Below are 18,705 nucleotides of genomic sequence, written 5' to 3' on the forward strand. Positions count from 1 at the left end.
TTCATGCAAATGGCATCACACATTTGGTATTGATAATGCAGAGAGATTTGGCATGAATTCCATATTATCTAAGGATCCAAACTCATGATACTGATTATTTTTCAAATCTCATGTTTTCTAAGACAAACTGCAGTTCACATTCCCTCATATTCCCTTGCATGTTTGAACCCTTAGAAAATAGCTGGTTCATGTTTCAAAGGGTCTGACTTTCCAATAAAAAGGACTAGAATGTTCTCCTTCATATTTTATTTTTATCATACAAAATTCTCATGTAATCCATAGCCTCCAATTGATGAGGAATTATTGCAGACACCACAATATCAAATATCCTTTCTGAGCACTCCCCAACCCACTGTAAATCAGTACATCTGTAAAACAGAAATGTAGACTGTCCTGTATAAGAAAAGACAAAACCAAAACTGTCAACAAAGGTATTCTTTGCTTAACCCACCCCAGCAGGTGACTGCTCCCACTCAGCAGAGCTCATTTCAACTAGTCAGGTGGTGGGAGGGGGTGGTATCACTGCATCATCCTAATAAACAAAAATTATAGATCATGTCCACCCTCAACAAAGTAAAAAAAAAAACAAACCACAAAACAAAAAACACACAAAAAAGCCAAACAAAAACACTCAAATCCCAAAACAAAACCTCACAGCAATAATTAACCAAAATATTTAAAAGAAAATAATTTTAGAATGCTAATGGTAATTCTCATGAAAACTGATGTAATACTTAAATGGAAATAAATTAACATTTTCATTCCACTAAACAAAATGAATACAAAACCCACACACATAAAACCACAGAGATTACACTGGAAAGACAGCTTAAAACTAAAAGGGTTTAACTCAAAACTTTTTTTTTTTATTAAAGTATGAATGCATTTATGCTGGAGAACAGTTTACATACATTATAAAGCAACAAGCATATTTTCAAGAGGTGTGGGCCCTCCTCAATATATCTCCATGCACAATGTACATGCTTTACCACTGGACTCGCACAAACACTCTCACATACAAACACGTAGATGCACAAAACACAGACACAGAGCTATCTGCTTGGATTAGCTTTCTTTTAAGGCTTCTGTAAGGTGCCCTAGTGCCCCTAACATTACCATAATTACAAACAAAGTCGTACAAAGGAGCAGAGTTACTTGCAAACTATTGATCTGCTCTCAGCCTTAAAAAATATCAAGTGAAACAAGTTTTTCCTTTTATTTGAGTTTTATTAAACATCTGCATTTAAGAAAGGCATGACTGCATATCTGCGAACAAGGAAAGATACGGGAATCTTAACATGAGGTTCTCAACCAGAACAGATGTTCAAACCTGGCTCCTAAGGGACCATTTCCTTTGATCTTTACAGTAACACAGCCCTGGCTGTGTGATGAGACACTGCCAGCTCCATCCCAGCAGGGCCACTTTACCAGCAATGTCCGGTAACACGGACTCGTGGCTCCCGTGCTCGTGGCACTTCAGACCTGAGGTTGATGAGAAGTCACAGTTCAAACACTGACAGACCCGAGTGTCCCTCAACTACTCCCAGTGGGCCCCCCTCCTGTGGAGCACATCAGGGTAGGAAAATGCACAGATAGCAGTGCTGACTTGCTGTACCCCCAGCCATTGGGGAGTATTTTTGCCCACCCCTTTTTGGTATCCTGCAGTACACAGTCTGAAACTGCAACTACTGGTGTTGGGTGAAAGATGTGGCAGCAGGTATATTAAGAAAATAGGTACAATGAATAAAATAAAGGATAGCATATGATATAATGTGTACATACAAGCATCTTTCATTTTTATCTGTGAAATGTGAATTAACTGCAGAATGCCAGGCCATTAGTCTAAAAGGCTATGTATGGCTGTCTTAGCCTACGTTCGGTCAAAGGATTTTTGTGATGCATTGTGGAGAAAGATTCTTCGGGAACCATTAGGGCTTTCCAGGTCTACTTGCTCTTGTGCATCAGCATCAGCCCGCAGCTAGGAATGCCAAAGAAGCAACTAATAAAATTACCTGACCAGTCTTATAAGAAAAACAGGAATGACTGTACTTCATGGTATGCACCTGAACTACAGAGATGAGAAAGGGGCAGCAATGAGTGGGTGGAGAGACGGGGGAGAGATTTTTTCCTCACTTTTACAACAGCAGCAGATTTCAATGTAACATGATTACTTTAATGATGCATAATCTGTAGGTACCAAATTGCTCTTTTGATTTAAAAAGCTGGTCAGACAAGTGTTTGGCAGTCCTTTCATTCCCCTGTTTCAATTGTTGCTTACTCTTCTATCAGCTCTCATTCCCTAAGCCGTTTCTGCCTCTGCTGAACCGTGAATGAGTCCAGTCAGCCATCGTCAGATTCAAATTCATGAGACACTTCCTCTGACGAGCTGTTCCTGTGGATCCGGCCATCACTTTTCATGCTGTGAAAAGTCTTCTTAAAGGCCTCCATCATGGCATGGGCCAGCTTCTTGGCCTCCAGCTTGCTCTCACACTCTACAGCATGGCAGTCCATCTGGTAGGACAAGTCATCGTTGATCTCCCGATAGACCCAAGCAAAGATGTTTGGGCTGATGTTGTGGTCAGCAGTGCAGTAGGCTATACGTGCTACCTGAAAGGTATCCATGTGGACTGTCGCCTCACCTTTGAGGTCCAGATGGTGCAGCCAGACTTGGAAAGGGCGAATTTCCAGAAGGGCATTAGCTGGGTAAACATCCTCCCTGGTGAGCGTGTGCTTCTTCCATAATTCAATGACTGGTTTCTCTGTGCAGCCTGACAAAAATTGCATCCCTGTTGTGGAAACCTTACCCAAATACGTAACCTGCAAAGAAGAGCAAAGATAGGTGAAAACACAGATGGCAGACTTGGGTGTTACTTTCTGCCATCCCAGGGAACTTTTCTTTACTGGAAAATAAAAACATCCCCCCTCCCCTTGAAAACACCCCTGACTCCCCTTCACTTTCAGTAAAACAGTTTTCAAACTGCTCTCCAAATATTTGCTTTTCAGATGCTGAATTCACCATTCAAACACAGAAGTTAAAAATGGCCAGTGTCTGAGTTTCAAGGGATTTCACTTTTGTCAGCTCCCCCAGAAAGCCCACCTTTAGAGACCCTGACTGCCTCTAAGTTCACGTTTGCAAGTGCAAGTGTTGGTGGAGCAGGGCCCAGGTAGCTTTTTTTTTCCTCCCTACTTTATTCAGATGATTTATTTGCATCATATTTTGAACATTACTATTAGGGAGATGGAGACATTCTCAGTTTGATAATGCAAGGCTGCAGGGGGTCAGAAAAGCATGATCACAGCAGAGGATTTAAACAGTTTGAATGTGTGGGGTTTTTTCAAAACGATCCTGTTTTTCCACCGCTTCTGCTGTTTCTACTTAAGTATTAAGCCAGGAATAGCTCAAAGCTGTTCAAAACTCTATCTTTGAAGAGGGCTGAGACATTTATTACATCAATTTAAAAAATATGCTGTTAAAAACATCTAGTAATAGATCTACCTTAGTTTAATTGTATCATCTCTCTGCTTTTCTGTCTAGCTCTTTTGAGAAAATCAAATCCCAAACAGCACAGGAAAGTAAGGTGGTTTTAGTGCCCTTACTGTATTTTGTTCACCAAATATCAAATTCACTGAGAGGTCCATATCAAAATTCTGTGTTAAGCCTGTGCAGAAATATTCCCCTAAATCTGTGCAGCTGCTAATAAGGATTCCTTTCACTTACAGTTGAATGGGAGATTATTTGATCTGGGAAAAGGGGATTTTCTCAAGAAAAGACAGGTCAATGCCACACAAATACAATTATGCAGATTATTCCATTTATCGCTGTTGTCAGAATGGTGCATTTAAGAACAACTATATGAAAGCAAAATTGCTTCTTATTTGTGTCTTACAGAAGTAACTGCCTGAGACAGAACCTTGTGCCTCTTGTTTGATGTCTTATAACCTCCAGCACATTTTACTCAAGGCGTTTGGAGCAAAAAATTAATCACATACACTTTCCAAACTAATTTCATCAAAACTCTGTATTAAGCACACAGTATCAGTTATTTTATTGTTGAAAATGCGTTAAGAAACGTAGAGAAAAAAATATGGAATTTTCACATTTAAGCACATTTAAAAAATCATAACCACAAGAAATACAGGATTTGTAATCCATGCAAACAAAATTTTCCACAAGAAAAATATTTTGCTGCAAGCTTCATAGGTTTTGTTAAACTCAGAGACCTAAATTAAGCTATAATTAAGAAAAAAGCTTACAAAACTTTATTGGAAATCTGTGTGGCTTAATCATGCCTGCCAAAAAATGGGAAGTCTTATTCTTTGCCTATAAATATTCATGCTTTGCACAGGAAATATGCTAAATCTTATAAAGCTTTATGTTTTTTTTTTGAACAGTGGGAAACACAACAGCTAGAACAGTTAACAAGGCAAGACCTACCAGTGTTTTGCCTTTTTTTATTTTATTAGTGATGAGAGTTGAGTTCCCTCAAGTACTGTAGAATAACTTAAAAGAAAACCTCAGAGCTCACAGTGACAACTAAACACATACAAACAGCACACACAGGACCAAAGAGGAATGTGTCTGCAACATACTGGAGGGTATTTCAACATATATCCACAGTCATATTCCTTTGAACAGATCAAGATCATTGGGCAAATTTGTACATTCAATATATTCTCCAATATATTGTGTTTGAATGGTGAATTCAATATATTCCAAAGGTTCGCTCAGCATTGTTTCATATTCACAAGTCAACTAACAAAAAACAAAACACATACTGTAAATTGACATTTGGGGTCAAATTCAAAGCCCATTGCAACATCACAAGTCCTTCACTGACTTCAAAAAGGCTTTAAACTCTGAGAAAAAGAAAAATATCCTCTTACTCATACACTTTGTCGCTGCCCAAAGACAGCCTTGAATCCCTGGCTGCAGGAGTGAGCTGCCACCACTGCAGCATTTTGTCCCCCAGTCACTGTTCGTAGAAGACCAGTGTCAGCTGGAGCCCACAGAAATAAGCACCTCTCATGAGTGCACAGCAGTCGATGCAGGGAATTGTTTTATTACTGGTTTGCCCTAAAGAGGAAGCTGCTGACAGCATGTGAGCTGCCCTGAGCAGCAGCATGAGGGCTGGAAGAGGAGAGGAAAGCTAAGGCAGCCCCATTCCAGTTAGGCAGCATTACTACAGGCCTTCCCAGGCAGTCAGCACTGCTGAGCAACATGCTCTAATCCACCCCAGCACACAGCATCAGCTTCTGAGCACAGGCAACTCCCAAGTGATGCTCGTGACACCTCCAGCAGCTGAGGAGCAAGATCAGAGCAAGTTGTCACATAGCAGCATAAATTGAATTTAATGTTCTTCTCTGTTCCTTTGCAGACACTACCTGCAAACCCCCGTTGTCCATCAGTCCATGTGTGGCCTGCTTAAGGGTGAAGTTGCAAAAAATAATGTATTTCCTTAAAGTAAAGTATTTTTATTTTAAGAAGAAAAGCACTGAATTACTCTGAAAGCAGCCAATGCAAAAGTAACTAATAAGGAGGATGGGATGATGGCTCATTTACAAAAAGGGGATATACTAGTCTGATTTACTGTTCCAGTTTTATCACAGTATAATTGTGTAGGAACCTTTGGAAAGTTACTTCTTTTAACACCACTTTGCATTTTCGTTATATAAATTTGATTTTCCTTTGAGGACACATCCATAAATATTTATAAGGTGCTTAGCCATTACAACAAGCAGTTCACAGGAGAGAGAATAAACAAAGCCTCTGCTTTAGAGTCTCTTCTGTACTGTGTCTTACATAGAAACATCTACACCTAGTAGTGCTGTTATTTTTTGTTTCTTTTTAAAAGAATGATTATTTTTTTCCTAGTTGAGATACAAGCATTTGACAAGAGCAGCATCACTGAAGCTCTTAGTGAAGACAGATGTCTAATATTTCATTGCATCATGGTCCCCTGACAAAACCAGAACAGGGATACAGGAGGTGGCAAGACATCTCAAATATTTGACCCACAAAAAGGTATTTGACCCTAAAATGGCTGTATCCTGTTCAGAAGAAAGTTTTCTCCATGATTAAGTATCATCTACATGTTATCCACTAAATATTAATCCTACTGAAACTGTCCAATTTATTAACTTAGACATTAACATTTGCAGAATTGCAGGGACAGTACCAGTATGAACTAAAACCAGCAAAAGTTGGATTTTTAGGTTTACTTCTCCCTGAGCTCTCAGTTACAAAGTTATTCCACAAGCAGTGCTCCCTCCCTGCATTTCAGCTCTTACCTCAACACATCTCACAGTGTACCCACCTTTGTTTAAACACCCAGAAACCACTGACCACACACATCATTAGAGTAAAGCTATTACAGTACAACCATCTTGCTTTTCAATTTCCAAGTCTGCCAATCAAAGGTCAAAGAACAGATGATTCTTCCCATTATCAGATGGAGAAGAAAACTATTTTGAGGCAAAAATTCCCAGTGGTGGTCTTTTCCATTAAAATTGTTGATCTCTTATCAGTGTGAAGCCAGCAGGGAAGTACAAAAAAAAAAAATCCAAAACAGAATTTCATCTTTAATACTCATAAGAACCACACGTGAAGGGCACAAAAAACCATTAGTAGTAGCAGTAGTCTTATTATTGTTGTTGTTTTTGTTATTGTTACAGCTATTATTGCACATGCAAACACACACTGGAAAAGTGCCTAAGCAGAATCAACTGTACAGCCTTAGTAACTAGAGAGTAATCATTGTCAAAGACAGGCCAAAGCCACAGGGAAGGCTGAAACCTGCATCTGTGATAATACAGCTCTGACCACCAGCCAAAGTTCACCAAGACTGAATAATGCTTTTTCTTCCTCTGAAACACTGAAGTCACTTGGCAGCAAACACTGGTTCAGGAAAATGACTTATTTGTGAAAGCATGGCATATCCTATAGCAAGTGTCATCCTATACACAGTAGGGCCAGTAGCTGTGGGCCCTCTCCTCTAGGGTTGTTAAGCATTGGACCAGGCTGCCCAGGGAAGTGGTGGAATCACCATCCCTGGAAGTGATGGCAAGAAACAACTGGCCGGGGCACTTAATGCCATGGTTTAATTGACAAGGTAGTGTTCAAAGGTTGGACTCAGTAATCTTGGAGGCCTTTTCCAACCTTAATGATTCTGTGATTGTAGCATCAGTTCAAGGCAGAATAGCTACGGGTTGGTTGTAACAAGTAAATTATGATCAAGTTGTTGCAGCCTTTACTTGCCTTGGACACTATTCTAAGGGAGAAAAGTAATGCAAAAGCCAGCTCAATGCCTCTGTGTTAACCTTAAGAAGTAAAGGCATTTCCTGTCATATCTTCTGTCCCACAAATTTCTGGAAGATACACCTCACAACAATTTCTTGTGCATGTTAAAAATTATCCACATTCTTTCCAGCCTTCCTGTGGCAAACTTCACTCACTGACAAGCCACTGTCAACAACCATGACATAAAATACACTTGAGGTTTCATCACTTCTATGCTTGCAAGCATTTAAACCTTTAGTAAAAGCCAAGATGTTCTGAAGAGCTCCTTATTTCACCCTAGAGACTTGCCAACACCAGTGTCAGTATCTGACAAAACAGTCCTCAACAGAAAAATGCTGTGCCTTTGCCCTTTTTTTAACACAGCTACACCCATCTGACATGTAGAGATGCCTCATGTCAAAGAGCATGAAGAATAATTGATGAATAATTTCATGCACTGTCCTGGAAACACAAAAGCATCTGAGTACTTTAACATTGTTGTTTTCAGCCCTTTCAGTTCAATAATGTATAGTTAAAATATTTTTTAATAACTATGTTCAAGAACTTACCAGCTTCAAAAAGACCAGTATACTAGCTGCCATAGACATTTACACTTCTAGTACAGCATGATTTGTCAGAAGTCACAGCTCCTGCCTGTGTCGATCTGACTTCAGATCCAACTCCTCGATGGACCACATGTCCATACTGCTCCTACCTCACAAACCTCACTAAAGTTAGGCAGCTGAATGACCTTTCCTCCTTCTGTTCCCTATTCCCAGTCCATAGACTATCACTGCTCCAAGAAAGCAGATCCAAGTTGTAAAGATCCATAATTACTGTACTACACGAGGACAGATGCTCTCTTGGCACAGCAACTTGGCATGGGAACATGTACACACACAGGACTCTGGGCTCTCGCACTATTCAAGACTATGATCAAAAGACCATATGCAAAATTAACTCCTTAGTTATTTCTTTAATATGATTATTTCTTCCACACCAAATAAGGCGGCTCTTTGTCAACAAAATTAACAAAGAAAATGAAAAAAATAAAACAAATAGAGCACTGAACTTGAGCCAGCAGGTATTTACTCTGCATACTTGCAGTCACCAGAGGATGCCCTGCAGGATCTTGAATCTTGTGCAAATCTTAGTAATAGATCACTGTCTCTTTTGTCCATCGGTGTTTTAAAGTAAACATCCCTTTAGCCCCAAATCTGGTCTAGGTGCAACTGGTTATTTGATAGAGATAGCAAGATATTCCTCACTTAAAGGTGAGGCAAGCAGAGGTGATGAGGCAAGCAGAGCTAATGACATATTTTCTTTCCGAAAACAGAATTTCTTCTGTGGCAACTTCAGGATATGTGGCAATGAAGAAGTGACTGGAAGGGTCTGTGTCAGGATGCACAAGTCAGCAAGTAAACCGTCACAGAATCATGGAATCATCAAGGTTGAAAGAGACCTTTAAGATCATCCAATCCAACTTTCCACTCAGCACTACCACTGTAACACCTAAACCACTAAATCACATCACCCAGCACCAGATCCAAGAGCCTCAAACACCTCCAGGGATGGTGATTCCACCACCTCCCTGGGTAACCTATTCCAAAGCCTGAAGTTTGTCAGTTTGTCCCAGTCAAGCAAGAACCACCAGTCTAAACATTAAGTAAACTCACAGAAGCATTTAAGAGGAATACAGAGGAGATTTGAAGAAGAGTGGCCAAAAGCAAGTTTGGGAGGACGTGTGCATGTCTTATGATAGATTGCAGCTGGAACACAAACATGCAGACACTCTCTGGGTTTGCAATACAAAAGCAGATGCAGGACGAGAAAGTCCAGGCTTCACCCAGACTCCACACTGTATTCTTGAGGCCAGAACACAGCAAGCTTCATCTCCACATCATTATGAGGTCTGGAAAACGCTGCAAGAAGCTGCTACTTAGGAAACCTGTGTTCAGGCCTCACTGCAATGACAAAATGCCCAAAGCCCACTGTGCCTCCTGTGCTGGGTAGCTGGGGCAAAGCAGGGCTCACCAGAGGGTCACACAGATTTGAGTGCTGAAACTGGATTTTTTTATCCACAGTACAGTTGGGATACGAGTGGGACAGGCCTGCAGCATGCTGCCCAGCAGCTCGGTAAGTCCTGGCACAGCTTTCATTTCAGTAAACCCAGATCTAGCTGTAGAGTCATTTTAAACATCATCAATTAACACATCCAGCTCTAGGCACAGCGGGAGCACTCTGTGCTGGCCAGGGTGCCTGTCTCACCACACCACTGCACCAGCTTAGCTCTCCTCACCCTAAAGTGCAGTGACTCAGCCCCAGACTGGCAACTTTGGGATTTATTGCCAAAACCTGCTTTTTGGCCTTGGAGGAAAAAAAAAAAAAAAAAATCCCAGACATTCCATTGGATCACTGAGCAAATACCATGAACTGCATTCAAGAAACATTTGCTTAAGATCCAAAAAAATAACTCAGTTAAGTAAAAAGGCTGCACAGTTTCCCTTTGCCTGTCACTGTTTCCTCACCCACACCGCCCATGTCCAGCCAAAGCCTTCACAGCACAAACACGAGGGTCTTTGTGGGAACAGCAGAGCTCCTCAGCACACAGAAATACTCAGTAAATGTAGTAATGTGGCTTACAGAAATATGTGAAAAAGTGTTTTATTTTTCAGACAAAATTCAGAGGGAGAACAGACTGAACTGGGTGAATGTTTAATGGAAAATAACCATCAACTCTGACAGCTGCCCACTGGATTAGGAGGGAGAGAAAAAAAGATCAGTAGTTGAGGTCTGATTTATTCCAAGGAATCAAAGAGTAGTTCCAGAAAAAGCTGGAGGCGTTAGCACCTCTTCAGCAGTTAAGTCAACAGCCAGCATCTGACTCCTTTAGTGGGAACAAAGCTGAACCCAGGTCTTAAAACAATGCTAAAATTCCCCCTCAAAAACAAAAACAATAAACAAGCTCAGCAAGATGTGCATTCAACTCTTTACATCTTCAGAACTCCTAAGGAAAAACAACCGCTGGGCAGCAACTGTTCCGTCCATCTGTCCCCACGCCACACTCACAGCAGCCCTTCACAGGTGCCTTTACTTTCCCATGTGTTCTCAGCTGTGACTGTGCAGCAGATCCTGCCTTAGCTCCCTCCCTGGAAGGGTTCACCACACAAGTAAGGTGTAAAGTGATAGAGTAATCACTTTGTCCTTTGAAGGACACAAGAGCTCCAGTTATTTTTAGCCCATCATTGTCCTTTCAGGTTTTACAGCCTCCATGCTTCCAGGTAGCTGTAACAGGTGAAGGAGAAGGAAGAGTTGGGGCACTGAGAAAATACCTTTCCTTGAAAAATGCTCATTCCCAGTAAAAGAAAGACACATTACCAGTTTCACTGCTGCTGCTTCTGAGACAGCCTCTAGGAAAGCCCTTTAACATGGCAGCAGGAGAGTTACTGTGGCCCAGGGTGGGTGTCCCAATGCCCAGTCTCACATCTGCCAGGGCAGCATCTCAGGCGTTGGTGTTTTTTTGAGGGCAGAGCTCACCCATGAAGAACCTCTCACTCCTCAGACACCATGCAGGACAAACACCCCAGGGACTGCAGACAATGGACATCAAAGCACAGGGCACATCTCTGAGATCCTGTCCCAGCTCTGAGTGAGACACCCACAATCACACAGAAATCCCAGAGCCCCTCTTCATGGCCAAATAAACCTCTCATCCTTCCAGAGCAGAGCTCTGCCAGGCCTCCCACTGAGGCCACTTGGGGAGGGGAACAGAAGATAAAAACCTCTGCCACGCCCACAGGAGTAGAGTCCGCCTAACCCCGTGTGATCAGCCCCATTACCAACAGCAATCCCACTGCCTGCAAAGGAGAGAGGAAAACCCATCTACATTTGGCAAGTTTAAGATTTAGTAAATAAATGTACCAAAAGACAAAAAGTTACCCTTGACAGCTTAATTTATAAGCTCTGAGAGGAACAAAAGCCAACAAGAAAAAGCCCACTGAGTCCACAGGCCAAATAGCCAGTGTGGGGTAAATAAGGCAGCAAGCAAACCTCTCCTTTAGAAAGACAACCCTGAGAAACACAACGATCCAGGCTTTTCACCTTTCATCACATCAGGCTGCTGCTTAGTAAGCCTTTTTATAAACTGCCCTCAGTTAGACCTAAGAGCATCTGACTTATATCCAGTGACCAGGAGTCTCTGCCTCATTGCCAAAATGGTTAACCAAGCCCAAACACAACCTCAGCAAGAGCGAGCTCTGCTCTCAGCAGCCTCCCGTTAGCAACAAAAGGATCGCATCTTGCATTTCATTCTCCACTGGACAGGAAGCTCTTTTTGTGGTTTGGCTTGCGGGGATGAATTTGAAATGAAATCAAATGGAACTGGCAAACTGCAGTGAGCTTGCAGTCAGAGATTCAAGTCCTGGTGTGAGTGGAAGATTTACACTGCACTATTTAAAACTCAAGAAATCAATTTCATTCTAGCAGTGATTTAAAAACGTTGTAGTGCAAGACATAACTGAATGAACAAATACATCCATCACACACAACCTCAGCAGGACTGCTGGACACACTATCGTACAAGTAGATGATTATTTTTATTCCCAAATATTTTCTTTATGTTGCTATTTAGATCACTTTTCTCCTTTGTCTCCTTTCATTGCCTCACATAACTTTCTTTCTCTGTATCCAGTTACCACTGGGTTAAAATTAATTCTTGGATAAGCCAGTTCATCTCCCATTTTCTTTCAGGAGTCTTCACAGAGCAAAGAGAGATGTGGATGAAGCCAGTGAAGCGAGAAAAAAAAACAATCCACTCTGTAGTAACTATTGCAATTACTTGAAGTTTCCTTCACACAAAGTCCTTCAAAAACCTTTCCTCTAATACCTCAAAAGCCTCACACTGAGAACATCCCTTCTGCCAGCAGAAAGTGGCGTAAATTTGCATGATCATGATCTCCCCACAAGCAGACACCAACCTTCACGTTCATATTCAAATTACACACAAGACTTTTCACTACACATTCTTTATTTACATGAGGTTGAAACCGAACATTGAAATCTGATTAAGCACCTCATCATGTTTCAGAAAGCTTTTTAGTACTGGGTTCCTCACAGCTGTTGTCTCATAGCAAAGGGAAAGAGCCCACGGGTGGAGAGGGGAGCAGATTGTTTGCTTTTACTTTGTTCCCCTTCCTTTCCAACCCACAGAAAGTTCACTCTGGCACCAGTCCTACAAAAACTTTGATTGTACCTAATGGAGCACGCAAACAGCCAGTATGGGAATGGCTGTATCCTTCGGCCACATTTTCCACCAAGCCATGTGCATTTTACATACTCCCCAAGACTCTGAACACTGAAATACTCCCAGAAAGCCACACAGAGTGCATGTTTTTCACCATCTTTTATGAGTAAGAGATCTGTCCTCAAGGTTCCCTTCTTTGCACATTCCCCATGAGATCTTTGTATTTCCCCTTTAGTTCTTCCTTTCAAAAGAAGATGCCAAGTAATAAAATTGAACAAAGCCCCTGTTACTAAGACATTCAGTTAAGGAGACCAAACATCTCAACTGCACTCACTTCCTGGCACAACTTGACAACACCTGAAATTAAGAGCAAAAGGGAAGGGAGCCAGCTTCAGGAACCACTGAAGATGACTACAGATTTGGTTTGTATTTCAATGGAAGTGTCAGGCCTACATCACAGAAAGAACAGAAGAAAAGCAATGATAATAAAACTATTTCAGTTCTTCCTCCCCTGAGTGCTGTAAGATCAGTAACATTCAAAAAAAGGAAAAATTGCAAAACAAAGCACAAACACGAGACTCCCAGAAATGGCAGCACTTGCTCCTTCTGCTATTCTCCACACACTGCAAATGAAACACATTCCCTGAAGAGCATGAGGAAACAGAGAAAAATCACCCCCATACAAATGTAACTGTACCCAAATCCACAAAGTCTCTGATGAAAATACCCTGTCATTACTTTTGCATCTCCTTAATGAATCACTATGGGAAATGAGTTCCATGACTTAGCAAAACCCTCTGAGATTTTTCCAGCTCTCACGAGTTTTAGCATCTCCAGGAAAAGTCTTACTCGAAGTTTGGAGAAGAAATACAGTGCCTGCCCTGGGTTGGGCTCTGCCACTGCAGCAATGAAATACAGACCTTGCATATTTCAAATTAATAAAAAACACTAAATACATTATTAAGAAGAAAATACAGTTAAACAACTCTTTTTATTGCTAAATGAGCCCTTAGATAAATATGCCTGATTTATCATTTGTTTGTGTTATCAAACTCTGTATCGAGGCCATAGCAACACAGGCTTCTCCACAGACCAGAAAGAATACAACCTCACTGCTTCTATGGTTTATGGCACTATATTACAATTTAACCAGAAATTTCTCACTCAGCCACAGTATGTTAAACAGAAGATTTTTAACAGTATATTTAAACAGCAGGCTAAACAGAAGATTTTTAAAGAACAAACATGTCCCAAAGAGTATAATGATGAAAGACAATAGAGCCATACAGTTTTTAATTCATTTCCAAAGCCGTGGTTCACAGTGCCTCCAAGGTCCTGTTTTCACAATGGATTTAGTGCTTGCCTCTGTCTTCAATACAGTCACTTTCTGTTTGGATAATGTTTTTCCAGCCAGCACAGAAAGACCTGAAAGTGATCCTTAGCCTTCATCAGGTTGTCTGGGCTCTAGAGATGGTTATCTCCTGGGATTTCTCTCTAGGCATCAGGAGTTACAGATCTCTAGGCATCAGTGTTACAGAGGGAGCCCCCTTCTTTTCCTGGTTAATTTAATCACAGCATTACCTAAGCACCTCACCCAGAAATGCCACATTGCCTCCAACCCATTCTCTTGGCTTATGTTTCAGCTCTAGGGTGAGAAGCCTACGAAATAGCCAGAAATACAGTCCTTAACCACCTGAAGCAAAAACTGAGATGTGGAGATTTCCGTGGTGCTAATTTCAGCCAAGATGAAAGACCAAGCCTAGGATGGGAGAGCCTGGAAAGCAGCACTCCAAAGTGGAGGACTGTCTGGAGGAAAGAACGGGATGGGGGCAAAGGTCCTCTTCTCTGGGGACAGCTCTACTTACCAGTGCTGCAATTTATGTCATCTATTACAGCAGCTTGCCCCCAGTATAATTCAGATGGCTGCAGGTCAGACAAATCACTGTTCACACCAGCAGTACAGCAAGATCCTAGAAGCTCCCTTCATATCCACAGTTCACCTCTCTGTATTACAGAGGTCATGGCTTTTACAAAGGGCAGAAAATTAATTTTAATGGTTTCCACTGGCCCTGAAGTTGACTTTGCAAAGACAAAATCTATACTGAATAGCCTTGATGTTGATCTGTTTGACGAAGACCAAACCGGCACAAATTTTAGGGATCTAAGGAAAAAAGAAACTACTTCTGATGAAAATAAATAAACTCTTCACTGTTTTTCTTGACATTTACTGTCTTTGTGCAACAATGAATACCTGCAGTTAAAATATAATAATCAATAAGATTATAAAAAGGCCCCAGTCTTGCAGTTCTTAGCCAAACAAAACTGCCATCTGGAATTTAAAAATTGCTCCAATTTATGCTTGCAAAGGATTTATGTATTTGTATGAATAGTTAGAAAGAAAGGATATAAAGACAGAGCAGGAAAACACAGTGGTGGGATCAATACTGATTCAGAGCAACAACTGAACATGCAGAGCATCAAATTCATTTACTCTCCATAGCCGACATTGCTTTAGGAGAAGTCAGGGTAAAAGAAACACAACAGGAGCTCCACTCATTCCTATTTTCTGCCTTCCTGTTTTGCATAATAAGCTCAACAAGGTCTCCCCACCCAAAAATCAACATATTGCTAACTATAACTGCAATATATATCTGCTAAAAATCTCAGAAGTCTCAGAAGTCGAATGATTGTTTTCTACATAAATAATTAACATTTTCCACCAACAAGGAGTTTCACAGCTCTGAAACAAGTAAATACTCAGTCTCATTCATTACCGTCCTAGAGTTACAATTTTTCATACAGTTAATAAAATTATTTAATAGAATGAGCAGATCTTGTGAGAGCTTAAAAGTTTCTTGATCATATCAAACTAAGAGTCCAACCAATGCGTAATACTTTCTCCAGCACTTTCCAGGATCAGATAGACAGGAAGAACAAAGAAGCAGAGTTTGAAGTGACAAAGCACATGGCCAAGACTGGAATAAACTGCCCACAGGGGAAGGTTTCTCTTCCCCAAAGAGCAGGAACCAAATATTTCCAGGCATTTCAAGAAAGCCCATGGGTTTAGAGTGCTCGCTGCCTTTGCTTTGAGATTTGACAGAGAGACTTTCAAAAGAGCGCAGACAGCAACATGTGTCAAGCATTCTAAGCAAAGCTGACCGCTCTTTCAGTATCTAAAAATGCAGGCAGAAATTTGGCAAGAGAAATTGTTGTGTGCATTAACAAATAAGGAATTACTCGTCTTTTAAAATTCTGTAGCTTTCTCCATGTAGCCTGAAGCAAGCAAAGGCAAAGTGCTCCTGTTCCCAGGGAGCCTGATACAACACACAGTTGTACTTTTACTCAAGGATTACAGCCCTTGCTAAGTTTCTGTTAACAGCCTCATTTCTTACCAAAGCTGTTATTATTTTGGCTAAATAGTTTTAAATAGAGAATAACATACATTTTAGGTTTATTTATGCATGAGCATAATTGAAGTATGACAGCACAACAGAAAGAAAATGGCATCTTGGGTAACAAAGAATTTACTTTATGCTAAAAATATAGATATTTATAGTGCAAGCACACACTATGCTATTTGTCCCCTATTATCTGCCTTTAGCCTTCCACACTTTTCCTCTGCTGTCTCCTCATCAAAACAAATTGGTACCTCTTTTGGGGCCAAAACCAAGCAGAAGATTCTTTAATTACCTCGAAACCCACATAGAGCATTGAAGTTCAAGATATGTATGCAAAAATCAAATCTGAATAGACCAACTTAGCTATTCCTGGGAGGGAATCTTATTTACAAGAAAACATACTGCATCTAAACCAAAGTCATGGTGGGGGCAGGGGGGTGCGGGGGAGAAACAACACAAAAAACTCTGCAGTGTTTCTTACTCCAGGCAAGGGCAGCCAGCACATGACATTTCTTTGGAGGATCTTATTTACCTTTTCTTTTCCAAGGATAAAAAGCTGAATTAAAGGTTAGTCCCCATCTGAAAACCCAAGTACTATGGCAGACAATATAGATCATAATTTGTCCTCATATTTTGTCATTAGCAAGGTAAGCTTTTTAATTTAATTTTCAAAAGTAGATACAGAACAACTGCATCTCCCCTTCTCACAAAAGCACCAAAGAGATTATAAAAATCTCCACATTTAAACTAACTGCAGTAAAAACAAGGCAGCCCCTCCCATGGCAGCAAGATCATGCAATATGCACTGGTGAACTGCAGCACAGCCCTTCTGGGGATGAACTGGCTGACACCCAGAAATGGCACTAATGCATCACAATGCCTGTCCCTGCCTTAGGTTCCTAAGAGCCCAAATTGGTCAGCAGTGCAAACAGACTCCCATCTGCATCCTTAAAGTGACACTGTGTCATTTTAACAGGCTATGTTATACACACGTATGTACTACAAAATAGTTCCACTGAATTATTTATAACACCTTTCTTCTTAAAGAAGCATTTAGCAAGCTGTATCATTAAAATATAACCAGCAGCTACCTACATGTCCCTGTATACCCCAGATTTGGAGTTTAGAAGAAGTGATGAATGCTATTACTGGGGGAAACTGCAAGGGCAATTTTTGAGCAAGCAGTGCAATTAATGGAAACAGAAATTGGGCTCTAGCCACCACAGTCAGTGCTACTCTTGCTAAAAGACACAGCTTTCCAATGACTGCAGAACTTGGGGCACTGCCTCATTCACAGCACAGTGCAGAGCAGGTTCTGTCACATAAACACCCGAGAAACAGCAAATACAAAGGACAGGCATACATGAAACAAGATAACTTCACTATTTTTTTTGCATCTGCCTTCTTTCCTGCCTGCCATTTGCTGTGCTTCCTTCCTTTGCTCCCAGGAAAGTACAATCCTGGCAACGGACAAGTGCCCCACCAGCACTGCCTGGTGCCAGCCAGGTGATGGAAACAGATGTGAGCAGCTTGGGACAGAGCCCAGGTAGAGTGTGGAACTATGAAAATTACAGCAAGTGGGAAGTTTATATAGAGAAGACTGGAAATGTGTGGAACAGAGAACAAGCCACAACATGACCCAGAGAAAGCTCTTGAGGGATAAGCAGCTGTTTCCAGGGTGGATTGCAAACCAGAGCACACCCGTCATAGGGGTGCGTGGATGTCCCTGAGTAATCCATAAGGTTACTCCTGTGCTCCTTACAGTCACTCATATGTAGTTAATGTGATCATGAACCAATGACTAGAAGGAACACTGTAAGGTTCACCCAGACACTTTTAATTTAGGATATTGGGATGAAATTTCAGAAGGTGAACAGAAGAAATTCCATGGAGTGGTCCAAAAAAACAGTGCATCTCAAGGGTGGGTCATACAGCAGAGGATACCAGCCAGAAAGGCTAATAAAAACAGAGAAGCTGTGAGATCCCAGCAGAACTGCCACCTGTGCTCTCCTGGAGGTGGTCCAAGAGGATGACAGCACAGTACCACACGCCAAAGCAAAATCTACTCTCCATTATATAAGGCTGTTGCCCTTTGGAAAAACACATGACCAGCATGATTAAGTTTAGAGAAGGCAAAAATCACTTTGGCTACTACATATAGATTGGGTTTGGACTTGTATTAAAAACTGTCTGGAAGAGATCAGGAAACCAAACATTTCTCTTTGATGTAGAGTCCAAACTGCTCTGGAGTTTCTTGTTAAAAGGAAAATGCTCTTTAGGCTTTAGGCAAAGGACACATAATGTCCTTCACACCTTCAAGCTAATACTTAAAACTCTTACACAACAGAATGTCAAATATACCAAAATCTAATTAAATCAAGGATGTAACGGCAAGAACAGGCTTCATCTTGCTTGCGTTTTTCTCCAATTCCAGCAACTAAGCTGTCATCTTCAGGCACCTACTTGTTTTTGAAAGGAAAATTAAGAAAACACACACATTGTAAAAACAGATATTTGTATCCAAGGACGTCCAGCAAGTGTGGAAAAGGAGATAAAGCTCTGGGCTTTGCCAAATGGCACAATTCTCTTAGGGCTGGAAAAATTCTGCAAGAATCAACAATGGACTAACACAAATCCTTTCACGTAGATGGCTAAAGACACACAGAGTGGCTTTCATAACACTTAAAGACCTTGACTTAGGTACGTGTACAGTCATTCTCCTTGATCACTCTGTGACCTGATACGGAAGACAAATTCTCATCATATCAGTTTCTTCCACTCACTTATGC

At 41.1% G+C, this 18,705-nt stretch overlaps 1 protein-coding gene across 4 annotated transcripts in view; it reads right to left on the minus strand.

Annotated features, from left to right (window-relative positions):
* Positions 1–844: 844 nt before the first annotated feature.
* PID1 (phosphotyrosine interaction domain containing 1) overlaps positions 845–18,705 on the minus strand; it is an 86,283-nt gene continuing 68,422 nt past the window's right edge. For all 4 annotated transcript variants that reach the window (XM_017822436.1, XM_017822438.1, XM_017822437.1 and 1 more), the window contains exon 3: positions 845–2,817. In XM_017822436.1, coding sequence (XP_017677925.1) covers positions 2,341–2,817 — 477 coding nt within the window. In that variant the 3' untranslated portion in view covers positions 845–2,340. The remainder of the gene's footprint in view (positions 2,818–18,705) is intronic.

This window comes from Lepidothrix coronata, unplaced genomic scaffold, assembly GCF_001604755.1.
Source record: "Lepidothrix coronata isolate B3197 unplaced genomic scaffold, Lepidothrix_coronata-1.0 Scaffold97, whole genome shotgun sequence".
Classification (NCBI taxonomy): Eukaryota; Metazoa; Chordata; class Aves; order Passeriformes; family Pipridae; genus Lepidothrix; species Lepidothrix coronata.